This window comes from Lissotriton vulgaris, chromosome 11 (assembly GCF_964263255.1).
Source record: "Lissotriton vulgaris chromosome 11, aLisVul1.2, whole genome shotgun sequence".
NCBI lineage: Eukaryota > Metazoa > Chordata > Amphibia > Caudata > Salamandridae > Lissotriton > Lissotriton vulgaris.
Window position 1 is genome coordinate 152,564,060 of NC_141699.1, and position 22,570 is coordinate 152,586,629.

The 22,570-nt window shown below is 45.7% G+C and overlaps 1 protein-coding gene across 1 annotated transcript in view; it reads left to right on the top strand.

Moving 5' to 3' along the window:
- RHOF (ras homolog family member F, filopodia associated) overlaps nt 1–22,570 on the top strand; it is a 211,248-nt gene that overhangs the window by 41,272 nt on the left and 147,406 nt on the right. Inside the window, exon 2 of the mRNA XM_086942989.1 lies at nt 9,345–9,432. Coding sequence (XP_086799115.1) covers nt 9,345–9,432 — 88 coding nt within the window. The remainder of the gene's footprint in view (nt 1–9,344; nt 9,433–22,570) is intronic.

Sequence of the window (22,570 nt, forward strand, 5' to 3'; positions counted from 1 at the left end):
GAAAAATGGGCAATGTGTGCTTTGGATATTTATTGGATTATAAATTCTAGAAAACCTAATATTAGTTGCCTAAAATGTCAAGAACAAATTATAGAGGAGGGAAAGAAGACATTTGTGGGTTCATGATAGTAGGAGGTTGTCCTGGAGTGCAGACAGTATGAAGCTCAAAACAAAACAGAACAGTGGAACCTTGCATGGTTCTAGAATGCACAAGTGGTGTAGTTAGCAGTAGTCAGATTCATGAGTCAAATCAGAAAGACAGTGTATATGTGCACAGTTGTGTGATGTTTCCACTCAGGAAAAGACTCAGGTGTAAAAAACTTTTAGCATGGTTACACAGTTCACACAGTGAGCGGGATGACATGACAAGTCATGACGCGAGCGGCAAGCACAGTATGAAGCGTAGTTTAACATCCCCCCTCTTGTGCAATGGATTGCGAGTTCTGTAGATTACACACAAAAATGGTGTATGATCATACTGTGTTTTAGTTAATACCATAAACATTAAAGGATATGCACAATACAACGGATTGTACATTAGTGTATGAAAGCAATCAGCACGTTTAATACACTGATAATATAACACACATTATTGTGCTTCTTATTAATAAATGCATGTTAAACAATTATTCATTACATCAAATGTTATCACGTATGTACAAAGTATACCCGTTCAGAAGGCAGGCTACTGTTGTAAAAAGTCAATTATAGAGCACTGAGAAAAGTTAGAATGGTGACATTACTGTTAGTAGCCAAACGACAAGTAAAATACCCATAGGTTAGAATAACTATTATGAGCAGAAAAGGTAATCTTAGGCACCAATGTGTGATGCATGGTAATCAATGTATGTAGCTCCTCCTATGAGTTCAATGCCTGGGTACGTGAAAGCCTGTAGTGCTCTAGTATTTACCTCTCTGATGTAGGGTTTGATCACAACCTAAAGCAGTCCGGAAAAGGGGCACACGACTGGGTAGAGAGGTAGATGACTTTTGTGCTAATTTAAATTGGAAATTGCTTTTGCGTCACAAATGGTCGGTTCACATATGCGCATTCACCTGAAAACAAGTGCGCCTCAGTGCCTCTGTGGGCGGACCGTCCTTTATTTTTCCATTTTCTCCCTTTATTGATCCCCTTATATTTCTTTCCCTCAGCTCTTTTCATTTTCATATTTTGGCAGCTGCGCAATGTAAATAGTCTTCTTGCTTGGCATTCATTCCATCTGTAGTGCTCCTCCTTCCCCCTTGCAGCTGCTTCTAAACCAGGCGACTGTCATAAAACATTATTGGCCTCAGAATGTTCTATCCTATCCTTTACCAACATTCTGGGATAGGATTTTTGATTTTGCCTCTAAACTATTTTCATGCTCCCTCAAGAGAGAAGCCTCCATGCTGGTGTTTTGTCTTGCTCAGAGTCCAATCCCTGAGTGATAATGACAGGGCCCTTCTGGGTCTTCTTTTGATGGCATCAGTTAAAGTCATCTTAAATAACTGGAAGAACACAAATAAAGCGTCATTTACATGCTTAGGGGCGCTGACACAATCGCCCTCCAAAACTCACCATGGAAACCCCCCTCAGACACATGTGGGATAGCCTTCACACATATTTTGAATTGAAATCTTTGGAAATAGGGAGACTTAGGGGCGCTCCATAGCCGTACCTACACATGACCGCAAATGATATCCTTCCACAGGGAACCATGCGTACTATGTCATTGCAATTACTAAGTAGAAGTCTTCCTGCAGTGTTGTTAGATGTGAATTTTTATTTTGCTTTATAATATAGTTTAGATGAATGTGACTAATTTGTATATTTTAGATTAATGTGCCTAATTTGTATAGTTTATTAGTAGTATTGCCTTTTACATTATTGTATGTATGTTCCGTGTATTCATTGTTGGAAAACAACCAATAAAAACTTCTGAACAAAAACAAGCAAAAAAAAAACACTATTGGCCTTAGCGTATCCTTGTTTTACCATCCAAGATGGCCAATGTTTTGGTTTTGTTCTTGGCGGCCATGCTGAAACATTTAAACGATGATACACTAAGTGCAATACTATTTGCAAAGTGGTCACCTGCTGCTATGTTTATTTTTATTTGTTGTTCCAGTCACATGCCCGTCTGTATATATTGTTGAGTTTGTGTGTTTCATTGTGGTTGTGAAGCGGGTGAATGCAAGAATAAATCAGTAGGAGAATTAATAGATGTATGAGTGCAGGGCAGAGAGGAGTGACAGTGTTTGTATGATGACTTACTGAGTGCCTATACCCATCGATGACTGAAGAGCCACTTCATTTTTAAGCCAGACCTGTTGCCAATGCCAATGCTTGTTTTTTTATAGAAGCTGGGATTTTTTTTCTCATGTTTACCTGGGGAACCTGAAAGCACTGTAAAAGCGTTACTGTGGGGGCTTGGCCAAGATGGCGGCGGAGTAGGACGCCTTTTCGTGCCGCTCCGGCGCTGATCCGACAAAGCTTCTAATAGCACGAAGCTGAGGGAGCGCACCCACCTCAGAAGCGGTGGGGAAGTCCGTCTGACAGAGCGGTCGGCCCTGATGTGGTCGCTGGAGCGGTGTAGCCCCGAGATTGCTCCTGGGATCGAGCGCACTCCGCGGCCTGCGGCTCTCCTGACATCGGCGCCCGGCACAGGTGGTGGGCGGGGCCCTGAAGCTCGTCTGAAGAGGTCGGAGCTGGCGGAAGGTGGAGGGTCGCTGTGATCCGACGAACAGTAGAACTGGTGGCAGATAACGGCTCCACTGGCCCCCGGGATGTTGCCGAGACATCTGCACTCCGAAGGTGTTGGCCTTGTGCGGCGGCGCTCTCCCTGCCCTGGCATGGAGTAGGGGAATGGTGTTGGCCCAACGGATCCCGGCGCAGCTTGTATCGCACGGAAGCCCGGAGGGTACTTGGGGGCAGACGTTAGCACCTGGACTTTGTCCTGCCTGAACACCGGTGGGGCCCACGGATCGTACTGCTGTACACGTGGGGCTGGGCGCAGCTGGAGACTACAGAGCGAGAACTGGTGTGCGTTTGCACTGAGCGACGCGGCCCGCCATTATACTTGGCCACGTGGCGCTGGGCCGGAGCACTGTGAGCCGCCTTGTCTACTGTGGAGTAGGGGTGCGGTGCTAGCCAACGGATCCCGGCGCAGCTTGTATCGCACGGAGGCCCGGAGGGTGCTTGGGGGCAGACGTCAGCACCTAGACTTTGTCCTGCCTGAACACCGGTGGGGCCCACGGATCGTACTGCTGTGCACATGGGGCTAGTCGCAGCTGGAGATTACGGAGCGTGAACTGGTGTGCGTTTGAACTGAACGACGCGGCCCGCCATTATACTTGGCCACGTGACGCCGGGCCAGAGCACTGTGAGCCGCCATGTCTACTGTGCAGCGCAAACGGGGCCAGGGGAAGGATAATGCCCCGAAATCTTCCCAGCAGCCGGCTTCCCCTGGGGCCAGTGGGTCGGCGAAGCAGTCGGATGATGAGGCTCCGGCGACGAAAGCCTTCATGACCGAACTCTTTGCCTCCATTAAGGAGGACATCTCCGAACTTAGAACGCAGCTGGCCTCCGACTTGCGGGAGGTGCGGAGAGACGTGGATGGCCTAGGCGAGAGGGTGGCAACCTTGGAAGATCGAGATCTGAGTGTGGCCACCGACGTCCACCTACTACAGCAGGACCTCATTCGCCTCACTGAGCAAAACCTAGATCTGCAGTTGCACACGGAGGACCTGGAAACCCGTTCCCGTAGAAACAACATCCGAATACGGGCGGTGCCATGGGACGGTGAGGCTGGGGACCTGCGGGGATATGTTCAAGACCTGTTCCTTCACATATTGGATGAAGAAGACACGAAGGAGATCCAGATGGACAGAGTGCACAGGGTTGGACTGCCCCGGCGAGGGGGGGGCGGGGGGGGGGGTCCGACATCCTAGTGTGCGTCCATGATTTCCAGCTTAAGGAACGGATCCTACGCAAGGCCAGAACTCTCACGTCGCTGCAGTTCCGGGATCATCGACCTCAGCTATACCAGGACTTGGCGGCCTCTACTTTGCAAAAGCGGCGGGAGTTTCGCCCGGTGACTGCATTCCTGAGGGAGAGAGGCGTCGCCTACTCTTGGGGGCACCCTTTTCGGATCATTTTCAGGTGGCAGAATCGTCTTGCTCAAATCCGCACGCTTCAAGCAGCAAAAGAGCTTCTAGGCCTGGAGGATGTGCCGCCTTCACAGGCCGCGACTGCTTCTCCGTCTCGGAGGCGCCGCCGTTCATCTTCTTGGCAAAGGGTGGGGGATTCGCCTATCCGACAGCGGCCAGATCTCTCTGCCAGCCTGCAGGAACGGGGTGAAGCAGTTGCATCGGTGGCGTCGGTCACGTTGGCCGACACGCAGCACAGCTCTGGAGCGGCGTGACCTCAAGGGTTTGGTGGATCGGCGCCGGAGGGGCCCGGGCCTTCTGGTTGGGGGGTATAAAAGTACTCTTGGAGGAGACACCCTCGACTATGGCCATGGGGGATAGTGTGTTAGTCCCCCCGGCCTGTTTCTTGCACGGGAGGCTTCCTACGGACTTCGGCCTTCTGGACATGATGAGTATTGTTTCTGCACTTTTGTTTTTGTTTTTGCCCCGTTTTTTGATTGCATATCATTTGGGGCGGGGTTGGGAGTTGTGGTGTTCGGGATGTTGGGGGGGGACCCGTGACGGTGGGCCAAAGGGGATGTTTGTTGTGTGTCTGCTACTGAGTGTGTACTTCACTGTTGGAGATGTCATGCCGCTGCTGTTCTGGAGGCTACTGGTCATCTGTTGCTTGCGGGCTGGGCTGGATGCGGGGTTGGGGGCGCTTGGCATGCTGAGAGCAGTTTCTGGGATTTATAATCGCTATGCCGCTTAGCATAGGAACATGGAATGTTAAGGGCATGAATTCGCCACAGAAGCGGCAGAGGGTTCTGAAGTATGTAACGGATCACCACCTTGATGTAGTTGGATTGCAAGAAACACACTTTGCACGGAAGGATGAGTTGAGGCTCCGCCATAAGGCGTACCCCATTATTTACAGGTCCTCTGCTGTCACGAAACATAGGGGGGTGGCACTCCTCTTCAGGGCTGCGTTACACTTTCAACCAATGGAGGTTCGCCACGACAGGGAGGGCCGTTGGCTGATGGTTAAAGGGCACATACAGGGTCGATTGTGCACGTTTGTAGTGGTGTATTTGCCCAATGCGGGCCAGAACAAGTATCTGCAAGACTTGTTGGTAAAGGTGGGGGACTTTGCGGAAGGGCTCTTGTTCCTGCTGGGGGATTTCAATTTGGTGTGGGACAGGGATTTGGACAGCTCGGGGGGGGGGGCGCAGAGCGGATACAGGGGTCTTTTCTGATTCCACACAGCAAGGGGTGGGGGAGTTGGGTCTAGTAGATGGCTGGCGATTTTTTCACCCTACCACGAAAGACTACACATTCTTCTCACACGTGCATCACTCCTACTCTCGCTTAGATCACATCTTCCTTAGTCAGTCCCTCAGAGGGAACATACTGGATGCCACCATTCTTCCGATCTCGGTGTCGGACCACAGTCTCTTGGTGCTTACTCTCCGTTGGTCGCCGCCTGACACCGCGAATCGAAAATGGTACTTTCCGGCGTCGGTGGTTAGGGACGAGGTTTCCAACCAAGCCTTGCATCTGGCCATCCGTGAATTTTTCGACCTCCACTCCCCGTCGGATACTTCTGTGACGAATACGTGGGACGCCTTTAAGGCGACGATCAGAGGGACGTGCCTGGGCCTCAATTCGCAGCTAAACACCCTGCGTAGAAAGGAACGTGAAGCACTGGAAGCTGAGGTGCTCGAGCTCGAGAGGGCTCACAAACTTAACCCCTCGAGAGTGACCCTCCGCCCGTTGACAGCGGTTAGGGGTAAGCTGAAGGCACACTATGCCAACAGAGCCGAGCTTACTCTCCTGCGACTAGGGCGGCATTCATACTCTAGTGGCAATAAGATTGGCAGACACTTGGCCCGACAGTTACGGGACAAAAGGGAACGAGAATACATAGGGGGGATCAGGGATCCCGCGGGAGTGCTCCACCATCGCGACGGGGCGAAGGCGGACATCTTTGGCCGCTTCTACGCCGATCTGTATACGGGCGACGCGCTGGATGCTGCGTCACAGCGGGCGTTCTTGCAGCGCTTGCCGCTCCCGCGGGTCTCTAGTGCGTGGAACGACCTGTTGGAAGCACCGATCTCAAGGGAGGAAGTTCTCTCCGCCATCAAAAATTTTAAATTACATAAAGCCCCCGGCCCGGACGGGTACACTGCGGTCTTCTACAAGACCTATGCGACTGAGGTGTGCGACTTTTTGGTTGCTCTCTTTAATGACATGGCTACGTCCGGTGTGAACGCAGGGACCCTGGCGGAGGCGGTGATTACGGTCCTACCAAAACCGGGGAAGGACCCGGAGCAATGTGCTTCATTCCGTCCCATAGCCTTACTTAATATTGATGCGAAGCTGTATTCGGCGATTCTGGCAAGCCGCCTCCAGGACCTGCTTCCGGCGATTGTACATCCGGATCAGTCCGGTTTTATCAAAGGCCGCCAGACGCACGACAATACCCGTAGGGTGGTTCACCTTATTGAGAAGGCAGACAGGTTCCGCATTCCAGCTGTGCTGGTGGGCCTAGATGCGGAGAAGGCCTTCGACCGTGTGGACTGAGGCTTTCTATTCCACACATTGCAAGCATTTGGTTTCTCCGATAGGTTCATCACCATGGTGAAGGCAAACTTCTGTAGCCCGCGCTCGAGAGTGGCGGTGAACGGCCACCTGTCGGCCTTTTTTCAACACTCACGAGGCACCAGACAGGGGTGCCCCCTCTCCCCCTTGCTATTCGCGCTCAGAATTGAGCACTTGGCAATGGCAGTGAGGGAACATGAAGGGGTGAAGGGTATACCGTTCACAGGGGAGCAACACAAAATCTCTCTCTTTGCGGACGACGTCCTGCTATCGGTGGCTGATCCCGCTAGCTCTCTTCCCTGCGTTCGGGATATTCTAGAATTTGAAAGGGTGGCTGGCTTCAAGGTTAATTATGGCAAGTCTTATGTTCTGAACTTAACCTTATCACAGGCCGAAGTTGCTCAGGCGAGGGCATCGACACCACTAGCTTGGGCTTCGGCTCGATTCTTTACCTAGGAGTCCACCTGACCCCCACGGTGGGTGGGTTATTCGCGGCCAACTTTCCGCCCCTGCTGGCTAAGACGCGGGCCGAATTGGAGAAGTGGAAGCCAAAATTTCTGTCCTGGCTCGGTAGGGTGCATGCCATTAAGATGGTCCTTCTCCCCAAATACTTGTATCTATTTCAGGCCCTACCGATTCCGCTGGGTACTTCCTTCTTTAGACAGCTCAAAACGTTGATCCTGAACTTTGTCTGGCAGGGTGGTCGGGCACGTCTCTCGTTTGCACTCCTGCGACGGCTACGGTCTGATGGGGGGGTCGGCCTTCCGGATCTACACCTTTATTATAAGGCTGCCCAACTCAGAGTCATGGTGGAATGGTCGCAACAACTCTCCAAGAAACACTGGCTGCATATGGACCGAAGCGTGGCTGGTCAGTCCATTTGGGATCTGGCCTGGAAGCCGAAGCGGGATCGCCCGGTGAATGCGTACATCAGTACGCCCACGGGGACTACACTGAAAGTGTGGGACACCTTGGTAGGTGATGAGCGGTGGACGACCTTCCCATCTCCGTTCACCCCATTGCATTTCAACCCGGCGTTCCCGCCGGCTCTCACCGAGGGCCCCTTTGATGCTTGGAGAGAGGGAGGATGCCGTGCGCTGCTCCATCTGTTTCACGGCCCTGACCCCCTGACCTTCGAGAATTGCATTCGGGATTACCAGGTGCCGCAAACTGATAAATACAGGCATTTACAACTGCTTCATTGGGCCACGTCGCCCGGAGTGCGGGAGGCAGCCACGAGACCTCCCTCCAAATTTGAGGCCTTCCTGCTGAAAACATCCACTGTGAAGGGAGCCATCTCCTTCCTATACCAACTGCTGCTTCAATCCGCCCTTTCCCCTAGACCGCGTTACATGGAGCAGTGGGAGGAGATGGTGGGGAGGGACATCACCGATGGTGAATGGTCGGCACTATGGAGGGATCGGATTCAATTTAATCACTCGATCCTCCTGAGGGAGGCGCACTTAAAAACGCTCACACAGTGGTATATGGTCCCGGCCCGGCTTCATCGTATCTACCCGGCTGTCTCGGATAAGTGTTGGAGGGGCTGTGGCCTTCTGGGGGATTTCCGCCACATTTGGTTGGACTTCCCGATCATCAAACCCTTCTGGGATGAGATTCTCTCACATATTAAAGATATTTTGCGGTATCCTATTGACAACTCTTTGGCATTCGTACTCCTGGGCCTGAGGGACCCCGGCCTTAAGCACCAGACACGCGCGGACAAGAAGATTCTATGGCTTTGTTTAGGCGCTGCCAAGCTCACGTTGGCTGCAGCCTGGAAGCGGAAGGAGGCACCGGCGATTTCACTCTGGCACGCGAGACTGTGGAGGCTTCTGAGTCTTGAGAGAATGGCGGACATCTTCCTCGGCAATTACAAAAACTTTAAACACATATGGGGTCCCTTGGTGTCCTTTCTTTCTACTGGGTTGCCCTCGGCAGTATGCCCAGCATCATTGAGGACCTTACATCTCTTTCAGCTTTAAGTATGCGTGACGGATGAATGGGGAATGAGTGTGGCACCGTCACGGGGGGGAGAGGGTGGGATGTGGGAAGTTATGTTTGTGTTCCCTTCGGTCTGCGATCGGGGCACCTATGCTTCATGGACGAGGCCCCTTTTTTCGTTTTTGTGACTCTTCGCCTATTCCCAGCTTGATTAGCAGAGACTCCCAGCTATGGAGCTACGTATAAGACTGCCTCTACTCTGCGACTGTTTGAGCCTAGAGTTTACTCCTTTTTTTCTCGCACTGTATCACTGCCTCGTCCTTATTTACTGTTTTTCCCACTGTGTGGGATCATCTGTGCGCCCGATGTGGTACATTTTGTTTACTGTTTCTTTTGTGCTATGCAAAATAAAAATTTTACAAAAAAAAAAAGCGTTACTGTGTTGCCATTTACATAGCACATTTTACCCCTGAGGAGGTGATGAAGCTCTTTACTGAAAGATGCGTGGTATTTAGGGTGGAATTTTATCTATTTTATTTTAAAATATATGCGGGGAAGTGAATTGTTTTTAACAATAACAAAACACAGGTAAAAAAGACGAGCATTAGATGTAAACACTTGAAGCTGATTTCATTGGAGGGACGCCATTTTCTTTTCAAGGCGGTAATTTGTGTTTTCTTTTCTCCTGACAGCAATACGCCCCCTCGGTCTTTGAAAAGTACACCACCAGCATCGCGGTCGGAAACAAGGAAGTGATTCTGCACTTGTATGACACTGCAGGTAAAACGTGTTTTGGTTTTCACGGGTCAAACGAGATAGTTGGCATTCCAGACTGGAGTCTGCCCCCGCCGAGGCCTCACCCGGCGGATAACAGAGACGGACTCGTGTATTTATCAACTAGATGTGAGCCGGACCCCTGAAAGGGGCAGGTTTGCAAGCATTTTGCAAAGAAAACAGGGATTTACCTACCAAAGGGTTTTACTCATCCTGTGTCTAGGAGAGAATTAGTTAATATGTCAAGGCCTATGGTCTCTTGCGGCTGGATTGTTGCAAAGTACATATCTGTAAAGACTTGGATGACATGGTGTCATACTTGGGTATGTTCTACGTGTACACAAGGCAGATCATGTACCTCTCAAACATACAAGGGACTGAGTATAACGCTTCATAAAGCTGTGAGTAGTTATGTCTTGCTCCCTACTTAGGTGTGACTTATTTCTGAATTTCCAAGAGTAAAACTCATATTTGAGCTTTGTGAGTCGGGGCAGAGTTTGCACGTGGCATGGGATGAGCGTGCAAACGCAGGCCATCCCACCACCATGCAAAGGAAGTTGCTAAGAACAGCAGTGCACATTTGACAAACACCCACAAAGTTGTAATTTTGTTAATTGTCGCAAATCTCTGCAGGTGACCGTGCTGCACTCACCTGAGCACCATACTTGCATCCACATTATCCTGGCTTAAGTTGTGCAGACAGTGGCCAAAGTGCACTGGTGCGGGCAGTATTTGCAATGTGTGTGTAGCAATGGGAACCGAGGGCCCAATTCACAAAGGTAAACAGAGACGAAAGTCTAACTTTACGACTTTCAGTATTCACAAAGCGCATTTACGAGTCGTAATGTTAGACTTTTGTCTCAGTTAAACTCAAGTATTGATCTTAAGTTTAACTGAGACCAAACGTCTAGATTTCGCGTGTTTGTCATAAGGGAAAGAGATGTTGGCCATATTCTGAACATGCTTTTCTTGTATAAGTCGTTAGTAGCCCTAATTTTCTATGCAATATTGTGTTAAGAAAACATCACTGCATCTTGGTACTATACAATTTGGTAGTGGATGGACCCTAGATAGAAAAACCTGAGGTTAAATCCGTGCCTTGAAATAAAATATCCCTGCACAAATATTCCCATGGCATGGTAACGTAAGCCCTGGTGTATGTCTAGCACCTTTCAGCTGGTGCTAATACTAGGTGTACAGAGTATGCACCCAAGATTGATCTTCATCTATGCAATATATATGTGTATGCAGCACTTTTCATACATATTACAGTATTAGGGAGGTCTCAGACTTTAGAGTTTTTTGTGCCCAGTAGTCTGTGGTGCCCGTCAAGTGGTGGCAGTTTTGAGCCAGTCAGATACTTTATGACACAGGGCATATACATGGCAGGTTTTGGTGGGTGCAGGGCCTGGTATCCAGTTATTTACCAATGTGGTATATATATATATATATATATATATATATATATATATATATATATATGTATATATATATATATATATATATATATATATATATATATATATATATATATATATATATATATATATATATATACTTAAGTTTAGCTGAGCCAAAATCCTAACTTTACTACTCCTAAATGCCCTATGTGAATACCGAAAGTCACAAAGTTAGGATTTTGTCTCAGATTACTTTTGTGAATCGGGCCCGGAATTCTTACTTTAGCCCTAGCGCAAACCGTAAAACTATTTCTTAATCTGACCCTTTTTAAAAACCCTTACCTTGGCTCCCCTGATGACTTATCTTCCAGTTGTAAGATTTCCGATGAAGTTATCCATTTTATCTTCTGCAAAGTGTTTACCGGAGAGCTCGCTGAAGTTCAGTTCAGTTCTAGCCTCACAGAAACATTATTCTTCAAGTCTAAGTCCAATTTAATAAACCTAAATGATACGAAGTGTCCCTACAGCATATATCTAGTGGACAGCTGAGCTAATCCAGAAGATTCTGTGCATCCAAAATAGAACTGGTGAAACCACCGATTATTTAGGGCAACCTTACAACCATAAAAAGTATGAACTTACTCATTTCTACTGGGAATGACAATAGAGTACATAGATCAATAGTGTTGGCAATTTATAAACACAATTGGACAGAAACATCAGGTGTGTAAAAAAGCAAAAAGCGTCTTGGCAAAGGTGTAGTTACAAAATGAAAACATATATATGTTTATTCTGTTTCATACAATTATAATCATACACAGTAACAATTACATATAGGCATAAAAATCAATACATCATCATTTTCATAAAAAGAAATTTAAAAACAGGTTTACAAATCCATCTATTAAAATTGTTCAAGAGAACAAGAGTCGATGCGGCGTTTCGGTGTTGGCAATAAGCACCTTCTTCAGGACTGTTTCTCTAGAAAGAGACACACAATTACCATCCAAAAACATAACAGTTTATAATTTTTTACAACACACACCTAAGCTTAACATGTTCTATGTAGCTAGAAAATACAAAGTTCTATTTTTTTTCATCTGTCCCTTATTCTGAAAAAAACTATTAACTGGGTTTCTTCACATTTTAAAAAAAAATAGACTTCACCCCTATATTTTCAGTTCATAGTGTGGTTATATATGGTTCCCTAATCCATTGCAATGTCAAAAGAGTCCTTTATTCTATTCCTTGCAGAGACACAGTAACATGAAGTTGCTACGTCTCTTACCTTCAATATCAATGTACTGGGTTCATTCAGAATTACTTTGCAAAATCGCGTCCTCATGTGGCTATGCAAATATGAAAGGATACCCGCACCAATACATCTGCGTGGTATAGTCAATTCAATTTCTAAATAGATAATAATAAAAGAAGGGTGTTAATACTGCTGGTAACCTATCATCTCAATTCAAGGTGCTTTCTATTGTAGATGGCATCAGTACCTGTAATAGTATAAATGTAAAATGTACCCCGCCTTGGAGGAACCACCGATCTAAATTCAGGTGTTAGATATCTGCAAAAACACAGATATAACTAAGTGCTACATAGCGCTGTATTTTGTCTATAATCTGGGCAAGAAATAAGAGCCACTCACCACCTATTTAATGTTGCTTCAAGAATCGCTGTATTCTGGCCAGAAAATACTGTTAGCCACGGCTATTAAAATCAGGGGTTGTCTTCAGGATTAAAAAGCGATCTGTAGAGTGACATTGTTTTATTAGAGTTGTTGTTTCACTATTTATTCTTGCTATATGACATAGAGTGCATGAGAGGCTTTATTTATATGTTAATGGCCCAGTTTAATCTGTGAATTTGGCCAGACAGCTTTAGTAAATTTTATAACTGGTTGTTGCTCCCATTATTTCTAATTGTAACATATCACTCAGTGGTAAAGAACAGCAATAACCACTTCTTAATCGTTATTTGTATCTAACCATATATCAATGGTTTGTCTTAACCCTTTGAGATAAAGTATGGTCTTTTAAAGGAATATAGCAGCACGCTATTACCGACATCGTTTAAATACTGTGTGATCACTTCTCATGATATAATATAATAGAAACTCATACATCAAAGATCTGGTATAACACGCTTGAAATTACAGAATTCCGGTTGTTGCTGTTAGTTTATTAAAGTCTCAGACCACTCGTTATCCCCAATGTTTGTAAGTGCATCGTAATTGATTGCTGGAAATACATGTAGGGCAATGCCTTGCTATCTCTCTCCTTTACCAAAATTCTATTTCCATCTGAATTTGAGAGCAGAGAAGCCTTGTAATTGCTATTTAAATTCCTCACCAACTCACACACGTTCTCACACCACCCTACTCCCAAGGAAACCCACCCTGGAGGTATGAAGCCAGCTAAATAGAAATACAAGCCCCAACAACCTTTATTCACACTAGTTAGCAATACCCAGATATTCAGTCACTGAGTCACCACTCAATGGCATCACCTTATTGCTTGTCAGTATAGGCTTTTATCTCCATAGAAAGTTTGAGTATACGTTTACTTTGACCATTCTTCTTCTAAACTGAGTTGAGGTCTACACTGCCATCAAGAATCAGCGTTAGAATAGAAATGACTTAATTTCCGCTGTGCCAAAATTGTTCTCCTGTGGAAGCGAGGGCTAGACTGTTGGTGGCTGTTGTGTCGACAGGTCTAACAGAAAGTAGTTTGTAGACAATGTCAAGGAGTTATTTTCTCCTCTTGAAACTAGGAATCACTTACAGAACTTTGACCTTGGTTGCAATTATTGGAATGTCTCTTCACTGATTACACCTCTTCCAGACTATCAGAAAGCTCCTCCCACATCTTCAGCCTCGTCTAACCTGCTCCAAAGTGCCACGTCAGTGGTGACCACAACAGGAGATTTGAGCAGCTTATTCACAAGGCTGAAAGCGACAGTCACAGCTACCTAGGTCACTTTTGCTTTGCCTTTACTCTATCTCTCAAATACCTTTGTTATTTAAAAAGTAGTGCGCTGTGCTCTCAGTGTGTGCACAGGCTTATTTACTAAACTTTAGGAGACCTCCTCACAGTTTCTCGGGTGATACGTGTGTTACGGGCTCCACCAATGAATGCACTGGGTGCCCGAACCAGACTACTTCAGCAGGCTTGGTTGAGAATTAGCTGCCCACGCAGGGCTCATTCCAGTGAGAGTGCCAAGGTGTAGACACCCATCCAGGAGAGATGGACTGTCTCCACTAGGGAATGCACCAACCGGACAAAGAAAGGGTGGTGCTATCTGAAAAAGACAACACCTGATTGGACTGGGGAGTGTATGCTGGTCACACCAAAGTGTCATTTAACATATCGTGAGGGATGTAATATGTGAGGTCATAAGCGCTGCATGGCAGGGGTGCAAGTTATAGTTAAATCACTGAACTATGAACTATAACTGGTGAATTGCACTGTTTTTTTTTAAAGAATTTGTTTTTTACTCATTTCAACAACCAACTGTAACGTTACTTTACATTAACCTTTTGTTTTTTTCTATAAACAAATGAATAAATATATATATTATATATGTATGTGTTTGTGTATATATGTGTGTGTATATATATATGTATACGTATATATATATATATATATATATATATATATATATGTATATATATATATATATATATATATATATATATATGTATATAGTATACACACAAATCTATACAAAAATGTATATATATTTCACAAAAGAAACGTGAAATTCACTGGTTATAGTTCAGTCCACAAATCATAATTCGCGCCACCACCATGAAAACTTTAACTCTACCTGACTTTCTTGTTGTTTATTGTCCTTCATGCACTCTCACTCTTTCCGTCTTTTAAACTTATAGTGATTGCATGTTTGTGTGTTCATTTAACCTTGCAAACTCTGCAAAATTATCCTTGTTTTCTAAATGCAAAAAGGCATCACATGCTCGTGGGTTTCCGAAAAGTCATGCATTTACGATATGCTAAACGTTGTTGCTCACTTCTTTTGTACAATCTTTCCATGCCTATATTCATATCTACCCATTTCCGGTACTTAAGACCAGTCATCGTGCCTGTCTTGTGTGGGGTAGGCGTCTTGTAACTTAAGGGATTCTACAGACTGTATTTTACTCCACCTGCAGTTTCCAAATTCTTGACAGTACAAAGGACAGAAGGACAATAGCAGCCTTGAGAAAGCCCCAGGCGTGCCTGCCGACAGTGGTGAAGGCAATGACAATGTAAACATCTTATAGAAGAGAAAAGCATAAACGAATTCACTATTTGGAGTCGTCGTGTCGTTTTGTTCTAGTGTCCAAAGACATTTACATAAATTTTTAAATTATATTATTGTTGACTTTTATGTTTTCCCAGCAAAATCTGCAGGGCCCATATCTGTTTGGTGTGGCCTGTCTCAGCCCTGAGCAGTTCACAAGGGACCTCCAGTGAGTGCCGCTGCAGTCCTTGGAGGACCAGCCCTCTGGCCCTGCACGGGTGACCCACCACGCTCTGGCATTAGTGCCCTTAGGATGCCAGTGTCCCTTACATCCGTTTCACCTTTGCTGATTTTCTTTTTTTAGTTCTCTTCCTACATATAGATTTTTTCAGGTATCAATGAGCTACAGCTACATAAAGGTCTTCTGTCTTCTCCCTGCTCAAAACTAATGAAACTACATTACAAGTAACAGCCTCACTGTGCCCATTCCAGGAACCATACCATACCTGTGTATCTGTATCACTACACACAGCCAACAGTCATTGTTTTTTGTGGTGGTTGTTGGCCGCAGTTTATTACTCATTACATACGTCCTCTTTGTACAACTCCCCTGGACACCTTCTCGGGCCGGGGTCATAAATCATTATCATGCATTATCACAATTTGTTATCAGTCAGTGTCATTTGGACATCATAAATCATGGGTCATAAATCATCAGATGTCATAAATCATTCTGTCATCGTTTTGTTGTCATCATCAATCATTGTCATAAATCATGGTCATAAATCATCGGGATGGCATGAGGAGAGAAATTGCCTTGGGCCTTTTCGCCATGCGGCGATTCCCGGCGGCGCTGACCATTGCAAACTGGATCCGTACCTTTTGGGCTCAGGCGGCCATTACAGCGCCGGCCCTTGAGGCCCCCTTCAGGGGCGGCCTCTGCAAGAATAGAAGCTAAAGGGAGAGAACAGCGATCAATAAAATACTTAATCAGAAAAAAGTGTGTGCAGACCCCAGAAGGAAACATGATTCCTGGATTCAACTTGTTTCTGAATCAAATCTATTAACAAACGGAACCAAAACAAATGAAGTGATGCAAAGCGGATGACAGACAACAGTTCCAAATGAGAGGTTTGAATGCGATAACATCAAAAGGAAAGATATAACATGAATAGAAACAAAACACAGTTCCCCGTGCACTAATTCTTGATGAATTTAGTTTAAAAAAATCCTCAGATATTTGTGGATGTTTCCTCTTCCAACAGTTATGAGGCCGAGGCCTATAATTAACTGGTTCCTTTTATTTTATTTTCTCTTCCTTTCTTTTTTTCTCTTCTCTTCTCCTCTTCTCTCCTCTCCTCTCTTCCTTCCTTTTTTCTTTTTTTTCATGAATTTGTTTTCGAACTCGATTTACCAACCTTTCATGTTACATGTTGAAACAGCATTAACAATGAGAATTGTTAGATCACCATCTGGGCATTTCTTAAGGGACTAAGTGTCAGTTACCCCTGGTGGCCCCTAATCCTGGAAACTAGGGTGCTGCTCAAAAGTGCCAAGGTTTATATGGATCTACTCTTGACTCTCTTGGGGTAGTGATGCCGAGCAGTTAAGACTTACTAGGAGGTACTTATCAGGTAGGATATAACTACAAGCAGTTGGGCCAATATTCAGCCAAGACTTTATTGGCACAGCAGAGGAGACAACAGTAAAAATGAGAATCATGAAAGAAACCCCTCAGACCAAGCACCTTCTCGCACCGCCGTACAACCCTAAATGTTTTTGTGGTGCCTGTGCGTCTTGGCAATACAGATGTGAATAAAGTAAGCCCTAAGTTCAATATTGGCGATAGGAAAATAGTGATCACCAGTGGCTTCTTGTAACAACATCCTATGGGCAGTGTTTAAAAAACCAGGGTCTGTCTAGCCTACAGGTCCATCAGGCAGTGCTCGATGGGCTGGTCTGAGAGGTCAGTGTGGGGGCCGTTTGTTTTGGCTGATTGCGGGCCTGGTTTATGGTCTGGTGAGTCGGTTTTTCTCCAGTAGTACCTCAAAGATTGCGTACAGCAAGCACCAATGTATGTAGACTTTTTTTTAGCTATCTGATTCACTAATGGGGGCCCTTTTATTTTGGTGCCTGGGGCTATTGTCTATTCTAGAAAACAAAGGTCCTAAGGATAATTAAATTACGTACACAGTAAGGTATAGACTTGAATCAGTACTATATCTGGTTATTCCAGTACCCAGCCGGGTCTGGAAATTTTATTCAATATATGTAACAAAAATTAGGTGACCACAAGGAGGGTCAGATTCAAACATTTGATAGGGTACAAGCCTGCACCTATCCAAGAGTAAGCTGACAAACAATTTAGAAAGAAGGTAGAAATAGAGAAAACAAACAATATCAGGCAAGAAAGACGTGGGAGCCAACTGTCCCTTGCAATTGGGTAATTAGTAAGGCAAGTTTAGACATACAATATCTGCAATCACAATAGTCTCAATAGATATATTGCAGAATTGTTTAAAAGGTCGACGACGTTTCGATCCCTGGCTCCTAATGAACCGGGATCATCATCAGGACTTGTTGCTTTAGTTGCCTGTTTTGAATTTTTAAGCGCCTGGAGGGGTCCAATTAGTTCCGCAATTCAAGTTCGAAAGTTTAAGACAGTCCTTGTAGCGCGAGGTTGTATACCTTAAGGTTGCGGTATCTAACGCCGAATGGAGGTCGAGGGCATCTAGTTTCCAATGGGTAGCCCTCTTGGCGAGGGAGAGCGGTGCTCCCGGGGAGGGTGGTGACAACAATGGTGAAATCCTCTCAGGACACTATTAACGTTAAGGAAGCGTCAGTGTAGCTCCACAATCGGGCAGTATAGCAGTCGTCGGTAGGCTCAATGGCCAAACATTTTCTCCAGTAGTACCTCAAACATTGCGTACAGCAAGCACCAATGTATGTAGACTTTTTTTTAGCTATCTGATTCACTAATGGGACCCTTTTATTTTGGTGCCTGGGGCTATTGTCTGGCCCTCTCTAATCCCGGGTAAAAATCCTAAGTGTACGACCAAATGTTTTTCTAAAGAGCCCGCCTCCATCGCTGCCACATGTTGGAGTTGCTGAATACCAAGGCTGTCTAGTCCTAATTCCACTTCATGCCTCTTTCTTCCACCACTCTGCACTTCCTGTTTAACTCACACTTGTAGGTTCTTTTTGACGCCTCCTTTCTTACTTAGTCACTTTTTCCTATCTGCCTCTAGCTCCCTCTATTTTTTATTTTATTTTATTTATAAAGTTTTATATAGCGCGAACTTGATCCCGAAGGATATCAGAGTTCTTTACAGTTAGAAGGAGAGGAAGGAAAAAGGACATAACCAGACCAAAATGGGGAAGGAAATGAGCATAAAATCATATAGTGCAAACATAACAGATCCTTTATAATTCAGGGGTAACGTAGGGTGGGTTAGTCAATGATAAAATGACATCAAGGGAGTGATGATAGATAATGAAGTAAGGGGGGGCAAATACAATTGTAACAAACAGAATTATTAACCAATGCTGTAGTATTTACAGAGCGATTAGGGCTACAGTAGTTCATCGTGTTAAGGTAAGAACTTGTTCATGAGGAATCTTTTTGCTTTCAATTTGAAAGCAACCTTGGAGGAGATTCTACGGATTTCCGGTGCTAGCTCTCTTTTCTGCCGTTCTCTTTCTCTATTCTGGACAAATTCTGATAATGAAAAATAAGTCCCTAGTCACAAAAATGAGCACCAGTGCCCAGTCATTTATGAAGTGCTGCTGTTGAGTTTGGATTTACAGAAGCGGTGTCCGACTCTCTGTGGTTGGAGTGTGGACAATAAGAATGTCTTGTTATTTGTTTCAAAACACAAATGCCACAGAATACAACAATATTAGCAGCTACCGTCCAGCTATATCTTAGCTGGATAGCTCAGTAGGTAGCATCAGTAAAGCAGAGTGCGATGCTTGTGCACTCCTACCACCCACAGCCAATCAGCAGTACCCCTTCTTCATGGTTATTAGAGGGGTACTGAGATCCAAAATGTTATCAGGATCAAATTAGTTTTTTGATATCTCAAAAATTGGCTTGTTTTGGTCAGGATTTTTTTAATCTGTGTCATCCCAGATCACAGCTCACATCCCGCGGACAGCGGGCCACATCAGAGAATTGGGCTGGCCAGGTATTCAAGGGTGAGAAGCTAAAACTTATAATTGCAAAATCCAGGTACTGTTAGGGATAACAGATACAATCAGGGGTCTAGAAGTGCATGCCGGGCCCACATAATGGCATGCACCAAAGGCAGTTCGCTGCAAAGGAGTTCATCTATGTGTTCCTCGTGGGCCGAAGTGCAATGCGGCACATGTACCCGGAGAAGCCCATGGTGCTTATGTCCACCAGGGTAGAAAGAGTGAAGACTCTGGAGGGAATCCTGCATCTCCCCCCATACTCTTGCTCACCACCAAGACACTGGCTCAGATTGTCAGATGCTAGAGTGCAAGAGAAGGATGTATAAGTGGAAAAGCAGGAGCAGGAGGAAAGGGGCTGGCGGCCCAAGCAATCCTAATCTTGAGAAAAAAAGTGTTAAGGCATTTATTTTTGTTTAAAGCGGGTGGGGGGAACAAAATGAGGTGGAGACAACAGGGGACAGAAGATTCACAGAAGACCAGGGAAGGAGCAACACTGGGGCATCCCTGGAGGTGGTGGGGGGGGGGCAGTGGGGGGTAGCAACACAGAGGGCATGGTGGGGGAAAGCAGAATGGAGGGCGCTGGTTGTGCAAAAAACAGAGAAACAAAATGCAGTGAAGGTGGAGAGAAGCACACGGGTGAGAAAGCAACATGGGAAGCGGGAGAGCCGCACATGGGCAAGAGAGGAACACTGGAGCACAGTGGAGGCGGGGAGAGAAGTAGACGAGGGCGACAGCTGCAAGACACATGTACTCTTGTGGAGTGCTTAAACAAACAAAAAAATTGCCACCTGAATAGTGAGCAGTGAAAGGACTCAAGTAATGTGTCCATGCTCCCGTGGAGGGGCAAACACAAGAAGAGGAATCAAAAGCCCACACAAGCTAACAAGTAAGAAGCAAACAATAAGAATGACAATAAAGACAACCAGTGGTAAGAAATGGGTGGGCGCTGTAAACTCACTGTAAGTTAACAATACGTCTCGCAACAGACAGTACATAAGCTGTCTAGCAGGCGAGACCTAAAAAAGGAAAAGGATGGAAGATAATGGTATGGCAGGGATAATTGAGTATGAGCTACAGAGTAACCCCGTAAGGAAACAAAATGGAAGCAAAGCAAAAAAATACAACCCCATGAAGTGTGAGGAAGTTTCTTTCTGATTCCCTCCTTGGAAAAGGATTTTACAATCACCATTGGTAGGAATAAATCTCCAACCGTTTCCTGGTTAACAAAGGTTCAGAAGGAAGGTTTGTGTTGGATTTTTGTGTTCCAAGTATTATGCTCTTGTGGGGTTTCAAATGGTTTCACGAGTAAGGTATTCTTTTGTGAATACCTTGCACTTGTTGATTCCTCCATTTGCAATAAAATTCCTTTATGCCCTATTATTTTCTCTTTTGCACTCCAGACCGGATTCCAGTGCTCTTGATTATATCAATTCCATCTTGCTGCCTGATGTAGGATTTCCTGTGATGGTAAAGAATATCAGTATTGCTGTATCACCCCCACCCACCCATATGACTGAGTGATCCACCCTATACAGGCTGCTTCACCATCACATGAAGTCCCATCTTCCAGATATGGCGGCGCCCAGGAAGTGACCTGAAGCGCTAGCGTTCCTTTTTGACAAGGCCAGTAGCTCATACCCACCATGGCGGTGCAGACTATTACATAATATTACAAAATACCTGAGAAAAGTTGTTAGGAAGTAGACTAGTGAACAGGAAATGTGGGCCAGTAGTTCCCATGGACAGTTGTAGGAGGTTACACTGTACATAACCAGCATAAGGAGACGCAGTATTCTTGATTTTTGCAGTAATTCCTCATTTGTCAGTAGGACCTCAGCACTCCCGGTGTAATACTTCTTAATTTTCCAATCCTGGAGTTACTGGGTACCATGGTATCACTAATCCTGGGGAGAGAGGTTTTCTGGGACAAATACATGGCACTTGTTATGAATCCCTAAGTGTTTCTGTTGAATGCAATTTCAGTTTTGACTTTTCTGTTCTGTGCTTTTATGGTGATTTTTGAAGCCGGATACATACATATATTTTCACTGCCTGACTTGTGTACCTCTTTTAAAACTAGAGATATTTCTCTGCTAGCGGGGAAGCGGCATACGTTTGTGAGCATTTTAAAATAAAATGAAAAAACTCATACTGTGTATCTATCTTTTGTCCTGCCTTATCTGGCCCTGGCCATATCATGTGCCTGTAAACTCAAGACGCATTCCTTGAGGGTCAGCTGGCCATGGGAATGTCACCTGTGTGGTGAACCCCTGAGAGGTGCTTTGCAGGCCACCTGCCAGTGTACTCCTCTGGACTTTGGGCAGGATCCTCCATGCTGCCTGCCTTACTACGTGAGGTCAGCTGGTTGCGTTAATATCACCTACCTGGGGTGCAGGCGGACATTTAGGGGGGGGTTGACCAGCTATTGTGAGGTCATCGGCCTGTGTGCTCTTGAAGTGTGCATTGCGGGTTGACTGGCCATGGTTATGGTACCTGTGTGCTTCTGGGCTGCTCCCCTGCGAACAACTGGCCATCAAAACCTCCACCAGCCTTGTACTCATGATCCCTCCCTAGAGAATCTACGAGCATCGTAACAAAGCCTGCCCAGTCTCAGCCTACCCCCCTGCAGCCTTAAAGAGCGAACTGGACCTCTGTGGATGATAGTTTGACTCAAATTTAAAGTATTCAAACTGGGCCTAATTTACAATCGCAGGGCCTTCCTACTGCCTGGCTGATAACACCAAGGACTGCTGTAATGAGTCACTGCTGGGAAAGAGGTGTCAAAATATATTACTGTGCTGCACAGAATGAATGAGTCAACTGGAAAATATTCATGATTTTTTAAATTCTTCACTGGTCTAATTCTTTTAGGTTTTGCTCTTCACCCTGATTGACTGCTGTGTTCAGCCCCCCCCCCCCCCCCCCCCCCCACACTCGATGGTGTCATTGAGCACACTGCAGGGTGCAGCAACACATTCCAGCGTGAGGTTGTGAAACTGACTTAAGGTGGAAGTTCTGGGAAAGTAAAAGTTGAGTCTGTTGCACAACTTGAGAGATTGCCCCATGGGGCAGCCGGAAGGGGGTCCCGCCTCTGTTCTTCATTTACGGCTGAGTCGTCAGAGCGGCTTAAAGGAACCTTTCATGGCTCAGAGGCGCGGTGCTGCTCGGGAGTTCATGCAGTAAAAGGGATTGGAATGTAAGACCCAGAGCCTTTGAAATAACATGTGAAAATGGATTACTCCCACTGACTGCATCAGCAGTCGAAGCCGTCATCCCTGAACGCTGATTGGTCGAGTTGTCTA